This window comes from Pimephales promelas, chromosome 18, assembly GCF_988280905.1.
Source record: "Pimephales promelas chromosome 18, fPimPro1.hap1.1, whole genome shotgun sequence".
Taxonomy (NCBI): Eukaryota; Metazoa; Chordata; class Actinopteri; order Cypriniformes; family Leuciscidae; genus Pimephales; species Pimephales promelas.
Genome location: NC_142786.1, coordinates 10,631,620 through 10,640,139, shown reverse-complemented (window position 1 = coordinate 10,640,139; position 8,520 = coordinate 10,631,620). Strand labels below are relative to the sequence as shown.

The window sequence follows — 8,520 nt, the reverse complement described above, 5'->3', positions numbered from 1 at the left end:
TTTGGATATCGCTTGAATCTGTTCACGTTACTTCTCGGTCAAGAAAATTTAATGTACGGGTACACATATTATATATATATATATATATATATATGAAGCATTTAAGTTGCAGACTATTTGATTAATTGAGAAAAATAAGACTTAATGTAATGTATAAATGTATATTTAAATGAAATGTAATAAATGTCAATTTGTGCAAACATGCCAGACAAAGAGGACAAATTCTAAGAATTCCGTGTGTTTATCAAGCCCTTTAATGTGCATCGAACGTATAATGTAGGACAATATGAAGATACAACTCTAAATTTGCTCAGGCTTAATTTCTAATAACATAACTCAAAGGCAAAACGTGTAATTTAATTTAACGTGATGTTAAGATTAAATGTCTTTAATTATAGCAACATCTTAAAAGAATTTTCAAAAATAGATTTATTTTAGAAAGCTTAGAATTTGGAATACATTTTGTTTTATAATAGAACGACTGCAGCTGAATCCTCTCGAATTCTGTTGTTATGCTCTGGCTTTTCATTTTAGTTTTGGAGTAGGCTATATATAGTTTTTGAATCATGTCATGAGCAATTTTTAGATCAGGTTTCAATGGGTGTTTAATTCTTTTTTTTAGTTTGGCAAATAGGACGCACACAAACAGACATGCATGTAAATGCTTTTTAAATTTTATTTATTTTAGTCATTCTTTGTAGTATTTTTACGTTTAAAAATAAAGTCATATGATCAACTAAATTTAACAGAAAGGCATTTTAAGTTGGTCAAGATTTATCAAGATTTTATTAAGAAAACTTTGAATTCGGCTGACTGCTGAATCGTTATCACAGACACGGTTAGTCTAAACAGACTATAGTTCAAAATATTGACTAAATATAAAAATATTTAAACCTTAATTTAATACGCGATTGGCACATTTACACAATAAAATTTCAAAGAAAAAAAAAAGAAACGATAACACCCTAGTGTATAGCCTGACTTTAGACAACCAGAATTTTGCTATTTTGCAGCTTAATCTGCAACTGAAGTTTCAATGTGCATTATGTTGTCCTATATGACAATCTCCTGGTAGCCTATCGACGGCCCTCATATGAATTTCCAAAATAGTTAATTATTATTATTATTATTATTATTATTCCATGTAAACAAATAAATGGGTTCCGAGTTTCTGATTATTGTAGGCTGCAGGCCTACACACACAATCTGACTTGACACTGCTGATGATCAAAAAAGATGCATGCCTTCCAAAGTCACGTTTCAGTTGTGTGCGTCAGCCTGTCTGTGTGTTGGTCTGTTTTGTTGACGTAATGTCTCAAGTGCGCGCACATAGTCTTGAAAGGGTGAATGCATTTGAACCATTCGCGAGTCCTTTGCTCACTAGTAAACCTGGTTTCTGGCGCCATCTAAAGAACAAAAATGTAACCGCACCTGCACATTTTTATTTATTTATTTATTTATTTGTTTATTTTGTGGGCTGTTTTCCGGATCAGACCGAATTCGACTGTATTGTAGTCTGCGTCCTAAAACGGACCTGTCATAATTAAGCATTTATTTGTTTTAATAATTTTAATGTGATTTACATGACCGTATTGATATAAAACAAAGAAAGTAAAAAGTTTGATAATTATAGATGAAGATAATTTTAAATATAGACAAATTGACCCAAAACACCCGAGTGTTTCAGGAGAGAATGTTGGAATGTGTTGTGAGAAAGATTAGAGATTTGTGAATGACTGGTAAAATGGCGCGGGTATTTCTCAGGTTTCATTCTGTGAGCCATTAGAAGCTCGGGGTGGTCGTCTAGACAATGAAAGCCAAGGCCACATACAATAGGCTCATGCCCTACGTCTGGTTTATCCATTTTATTAAAAATAGGCCTATGTATTTTATATTTGATAACTATAAGTAGCCTACTTTGTTTGATGTAGAATTTCATGACGCATTGTCAGATAGCCGCATAGATTTATTTGTAGATGCTCATTTATCGCGCTACTTTTAAAAACACGAGTGATCAAATTGCAAAACAAAAAAAACAACAACAAAAAAAAAACCTTTCTAATGGTGAAGGAGATGGTAGAAATACAAATAGAAATCCTAACCTCCAAATTCAAACAAATTATCCCAACACTAGCATCTATAAACAACAGGAAAAATCTTAAAATAGGCTTCATGTGGTAAAACGTTATTTATTTGATTTTGTTCTAGTCAAAAACAACATCGCTGACACATTACACAAATACATTATGTTACAAAAGATATAAACTATTTTAAGTAACATTGTCTTAAACTTTAACATTGTCTTAAACTATGTGTATGTATAGGCTATATATAGGTTATGCATTATATATTATAAAAGGCATTTAAAATGGTTAAAGCAATGTGTGTGTGTGTGTGTGTGTGTGTTTTCTTTAACCCTTTTAAACAAAGTTATTCATGACTAGAACATTTGCATGCATATAAGTCGTGAATTTACTACATCATCAGTCACTCACTGAATTGTCGAGCACTTTCAAAACAATTTTCTTCGACAATATATTTTTAAAAGTGTCAAAAAATACAAAAATACAGGTTTTAAGCGGTCCATTTAACCTGAAATTACGCCTAATCTTCTGGATAACCCATGCGCTTTGTATATAGGCTAACACATGTGATACGCACATATTAGTAAATCCTGCTGGAGTTACTAATCTGTGAAATTAAATCTTTAGGATATTTGGCGGATGTAGCGTGTCTATTTCAGAAGTCTCTGTAGCTTAGTTCTAAATAGAATCGAAAACCTTTTAGAATTAATTCCATCTAGGAATTCGTTTTTTTTTTCGTTTGATCCTCATTGGAATGTACAAAATAAAGAGACGCTAAATGGCATTATTTAGCGTTATTTGCTGTTGTTTGACGACAATAAAATTATTTCTTTTATTACCAATGTTGTTGTTAATTATTTTGTTGGCTGTTTTTTATTGGCAATGTAATATAAACTATCGTAATATGCTGCATGTTTTTAATATATATGGGACAATTTACGAATAAGTATTTGTAATCTAATCTGTACTAATTGCAGACCATTAATTTCCCGACCACATGCCCAAGCCAAAAAAAAGAGAAAAAAAAAAACAACAGCAAAAGGCTCATTAACTGTTCTGCTGTTTCTGCATTTGTGATAGGCTTGCTTTTGCAATGTTTCGCTGAGGTTAACTGACAAAGTTTAGTAGGCTATAGCCTAAAGTGATATTCATGGGGATCGGCTAGTCCATCCAGTTCTAAATCCAGTTTGGCTGCAAAAACATTTTTTTTCTTTTTATTAGATTAAATATTACTTAGATCACATTGATTGTTCTTTTTTACGGTTAGCTACTAAAAACGGCGTGCTACTGCGTGTGGTATAGGCCATGCAGGCCTATTTTACTAATTTTATGAATTACTTTGTGGCATTAGTGTGAGAGAAACTGTAGCCTAGCTATACAATTTTATTGGGTGGTTTCGTTCTCTCTTTTTTTCTCAAGTGTCTGTTTTCCCCTACTTGTCACGTTATATTGCTTTCTGTCGTTCCCTTATGTGAAAGCGACATTTCTGACTGAAACTCCATCCGGGGCATAGAGTGGCTTGCGTGGCGTTTGTTGTTCATTCTCTTTTTCAGACTTGCGCGGTGGGCGGTAGCCCGTCCCCCTCCCCGAACTTGAAGTCGACCCTGAGGGAGGGGGTGCGGGCCGCAACATCAGACTAGACTTAGATACACTGGGGAAGAGAAAGTCAAAAGAGCAATAGAAAAAAATTATGCCATAACTTTATATATAGCAAGTTGATACAATCTCCTAGAAAAATGTAGGCCTGTGTGTAGTTGGATGTTAATGTCCGTATGACATTATCGTATTATTCATATAGGCTATTCTTATTATTTCAGTCCATGTTCATGTTATTATAAAAATGCTATTATTTTGTCTAAACCTAACCTTGCTCTTAAACCGTAGCGCTTCGCTATAGAGTCACTTACTTTTTTTGGAGTACAGAGAAATTGTTGTCTTTAGCTGAGACATGCGTCAGTGCTACCCATTCATCTTAGCTGAGCAGCGTAGTTCTGTTGTGTAAAAAAAGAAGAAAGAAAAGATGTAGGCCCACAGGGGGTCGCACTATATAGATCGTACAAATTGTATAAAAATCTATGCTTGCCTATCACAGGTTTCCGTTGCACTTGGTCCAAAATGCTGGAAGCTTTAAAGCACAACTTTAAAGCACGCGGAATTTGTCACGAGTTGTGAAGAGGCGGAGCATCTGGTCTCGGGGCCACCGATTTTCTGTTTGTGTCATTCTAACGCTATCAACCTATTACTGGTGATAATATAATCGTATAATCAGAACATTTTAAAAAGCCCGACAATCACACCCTGCAAACCTTAAACGTTGCACTAAACGAGGCTCATGTTTTTCACCTCCCTCTGCGTTCCTCAGAGGCACGTGGGGATTAAGGGTAATATGTTGTGGAAAGGCGAGGCCTTTACCGGCCTAATCCGGGTTTAAAATCTACGGTTAGTTTGTTTTGTCCTCGGGACTTTCAAAAGTAAAAAAAAAAAAAAAAAAAAAAAAACTTTTCTAGAAGAGCTGCCAAAACAAAATGTAACACGGATGATATTAAAAAAAAAAAACAATAACAAGGTTCTGAAATTGTATAGTTTTTGTTAGGCCTATACAAAATAAGGTCCCGGTATAGACTGTGGAATTCTTGAATTGAAGTTTAAATTATGTAAAAATTATTTAGTAGACCTCTAGATATGACTTGAGGTCTATGACCTATGTCACGTTTACGCACAAAGTGGCCCCGGTGATGCATCTGAAGGTAGTTTGTTAGTCCTTTGGAATGAGTAGGCTATTGAAGAAAACCGAACAGAGAAGTAGCCTAACGATATAGGCCAAATTATTGCGAATAATCATTCAGATTTCTAGGCTAATCATTAGGCTAACTTTTAAATGTCATGCTGCTATCACTGCTTGCAGTTTTTTTGTGTCAAGTAACTTAATGAAAACAAAATAAGAAATATGATTGAAAGACTGTGGTAAAGTGAATATATTTCCAAATGTTTTGTTTTAGGCCTATGATTACTGGATTACAGAAACCATTCACTTTTCTCAACAGCCTTTATTTAGAAAGACTTGTTTGCCGTTTGCTGTAGCGGCATTGCTCGCTCGCAAACAGAAACGTATGTTTTCCTGACTTATAAAGTTGAAAGAATACGGGCAATTCTGGGAATACTTTATAGTCTAATTATTTTTTAGAATTTCATTTAGAGAGCAGTAATACATTATAACGTCTATTTTTCAGTTCATATAGGCTATTCAAACATCCCTATCAATTGAACACAATCCTGATTATGTCCACCGCCTCAACTGAGATTTTTTAATCGTCACAAACTATATTTCGCAAAGACATTAGGCTACAAATACATTCGTAATTCAGTTGAAACGGATAGATTTCTCGTCAATATAAACAGTGAGCGAGGATCTATCAATTTATTTTCCAGATCACGTGACCCTGGCCTCAGTTGGACTGGACAGAGATGAATTTCCACGTCATCTTACGTCTCAACATTTCTGCCTCTCGATACCCCTACAACTCGGGTAAGAGGCACGCGCACATGAGAGCATGTTGTGGGCGTTGCGTAAAGGTCTCGCTAGCCCAAGCTAGACGCTGCGCGGGTACAATGATGGATTTTGACGAGAGGGTTTCCGTTGGCTCCAACATGTATCTGCCCAGCTGCACATATTACGTTCCGGGTGCTGATTTCTCCACGTTGCCCTCTTTTCTATCTCAAAGTCAGTCTTCTCGTCCCGTCACCTACTCTTACTCCTCTAACCTGCCTCAGGTACAGCATGTCAGGGAGGTTACATTCCGTGACTATGCTATTGACGCGTCCGGTAAATGGACTCACCGGGGTCCACTGGCTCAGTGTTATCCGTCGGAGGACATTGTACACAGGGAGTGTTTACCAGCGGGAACGACAGTTGGTGAAATGTTCCCTAAAAATAATACATCTGGGTATTATCACTCTACATCGAACTCGACCTCCGCGCACAATTTCTACGGCAGTGTTGGAAGAAACGGGGTGCTTCCTCAAGCATTTGACCAGTTTTTCGACAACGCTTACGGCGGCTCGGACAGTGTAGCGAACAGCGACTTTGCAGCGAGGGATAAAACGCACTCCAGCAAACAGCCAACGCCAGCGCCCGCGCCGGAGCAGGACTCTGAAGGAAAGGAGCGACGGGAGACCAGTAGTCCCGAATCTTCTTCCGGAAACAATGAGGAAAAGACTAGCGGTGCGAGCAGTAAGTATGAGCTCAGCAAGACTGTCATGCGAGAAAGTTTGCAATCTTGCCGCTCCTGTTAAAATTTTATATGCTGTTTTATAAGCGTATAAGGTTTATAGAGGGCCTGAGATTTTCCCAACAAAACCTAGGCTACTTATAAACTGTGAGAATCACGTGCTTGGAATTGAAATTGGCCATGAAAAGACTCAAAGCTAACGCAATTTTAACTTGAACTTTAAAATGCGTTTAAGTGACCGCAGTGATTTCACGGGAATGCTCACAGCATTTGTAACAGGCTTCTCATGTGTCTCTGGTAATTCATGCATGTTTTTTCCACTGTTTCAAAAATAAGAATATACTATTATATCCTGTATATAATTTTACAACGCTTTTGATAAAAAAATGCTTATAGGCTAAAATAAAACTGTTCGACTTATTGTTTTCATATTTAATAATATCGCGGACAACCATTACTATTAGCCTATTAATAATGACAATAGGCCATATGAATAATAGAATGTTATAATATAGCCTAGCCTATATGTAATAATAAATAATATATATATATATATATATATATATATATATATATATATATATGACATTAATAACCTCAATAACCAATATTGTATAGCCTATAAGCTATTCTTATCTTTCATAATCTAAATCTAGCAATGACGCTTTTTTTTCAATGTCTCAGGTGGACCCAGGGTACGCAAGAAGAGATGCCCCTACACTAAATTTCAAATTCGGGAGCTAGAGAGGGAATTCTTCTTCAGCGTGTACATCAACAAAGAAAAACGACTTCAGCTCTCACGGATGCTTAACCTCACCGATCGCCAAGTAAAAATATGGTTCCAGAACCGGCGCATGAAGGAAAAGAAACTAAATCGGGACCGGTTACAGTACTACACCAACCCACTGCTCTAGAAGAAGGAAATATCAACAGATATTAGAATATACAACAGCTGCAATAATGAGATCACATAAGAGACGTTATATAGACTCTCAGCGGTTAACTTCAAGTTCGTGACAAGGCACCATTCACTTGTATACAATTACAGAGAGCATATAGGCCTATGACATTTAAATTCACATAATTTAAGAACGTTTTTAAGTTTTATGCTCGTAAAAAATAAACGTATACAATTTTGTGGTGAACAGAAATTCTTTAATTATACGCTCGTGATACACACTAAACAAGTAGCTACTTCTCCCCTTGCATTTATGATGGACACGCGAAGATTGAGTGCAAATGGCTAAAATATATGGGTCTACACAAGGAGAGACTTGACAGGCCATTCGTATGGCGTGTTAATTTCTGTGGAGGAATGTTGTACAAGTTGGCCTAATGACTTTGGTGTGACCAAACAGAATAAAAAGTGCTAGAAGCAGACTGCACCCAATTTTCGAATTATTTATTTAATTTGCTAGCAAATGGAATTTCCACCATCTTTGTTAGTGAACACTTTAAGCAATAACACTTTCTTCTACATGCCGTCTCGGGATTGTAAATTTAAACTCATTACAAACAACTGTGTACTCATTATATTCAAAGTTTTCACCTGGTGCAAACTCTGAACAAAGAGACAATGCTGGTTGACTGCACGGAAAATGCAAACTCGCTCAATCTCATCCCAGCCATAAAAAACATTTCCGGACTCGAATAAGGTCATCTTTAAGAAGTGGACTCTTTACAAAACTGTTCTCATAAGAAACTTATTTGCCCATATTCTACACCGTGATGTACATTGTCATTAGGTTAAAAATAAGGTTTGGTCCATTGTAATCCAGAAAATCATCTGTTTAACATATATTTCCTAAATTAAATAACCAAAGAGTTACAAAGTATCTGTAGTACACCGTTCTCTTACAATTGTATAGGTAACATTTTGCATGAACATAACAACACAGTCTCATGAAGATGGGTATCTATACTACGAGTGCGCATTATGTGCATTAATGAAGAACAATATAGCCTATATATATTTTTTTTGTTTATTGTTGTTGTTGTTTTTCTCAAGAACTCTCTCGGACCATGGGATAAAGCAATTGTAACCTGACAGTTTTACAATAGCACGGTGGTTACAGTATTTGCAGTTATCATCTGAATGTTTATGGCCGTACCCGTAGCGTTCATATAGGCTATGGCAGCCTATGAGCAATAAACTAAGTCAGATGGAGGGAGAAAGAAAGTAGAAAGTATAAGAGGGGGAGAGAAAG

At 36.1% G+C, this 8,520-nt stretch overlaps 1 protein-coding gene across 1 annotated transcript; it reads left to right on the top strand.

Annotated features, from left to right (window-relative positions):
- The first annotated feature begins 5,340 nt into the window (after nucleotides 1-5,340).
- hoxa11a (homeobox A11a) lies at nucleotides 5,341-7,693 on the top strand. Its single transcript, XM_039678343.2, has 2 exons — nucleotides 5,341-6,315; nucleotides 6,998-7,693. The coding sequence occupies exons 1-2, from the start codon at nucleotides 5,550-5,552 to the stop codon at nucleotides 7,225-7,227; spliced, it is 996 nt and encodes a 331-aa protein (XP_039534277.2). The 5' UTR covers nucleotides 5,341-5,549; the 3' UTR covers nucleotides 7,228-7,693.
- The last annotated feature ends 827 nt before the right edge of the window (nucleotides 7,694-8,520 follow it).

Excerpts from the sequence above, each read along its gene's own strand:
- hoxa11a (XM_039678343.2), top strand. The coding sequence starts at position 5,550 with ATGAATTTCCACGTCATCTTACGTCTCAACATTTCTGCCTCTCGATAC. Across the intron at positions 6,316-6,997 it reads AAAGACTAGCGGTGCGAGCA|GTGGACCCAGGGTACGCAAG; the intron begins GTAAGTATGAGC and ends TCAATGTCTCAG.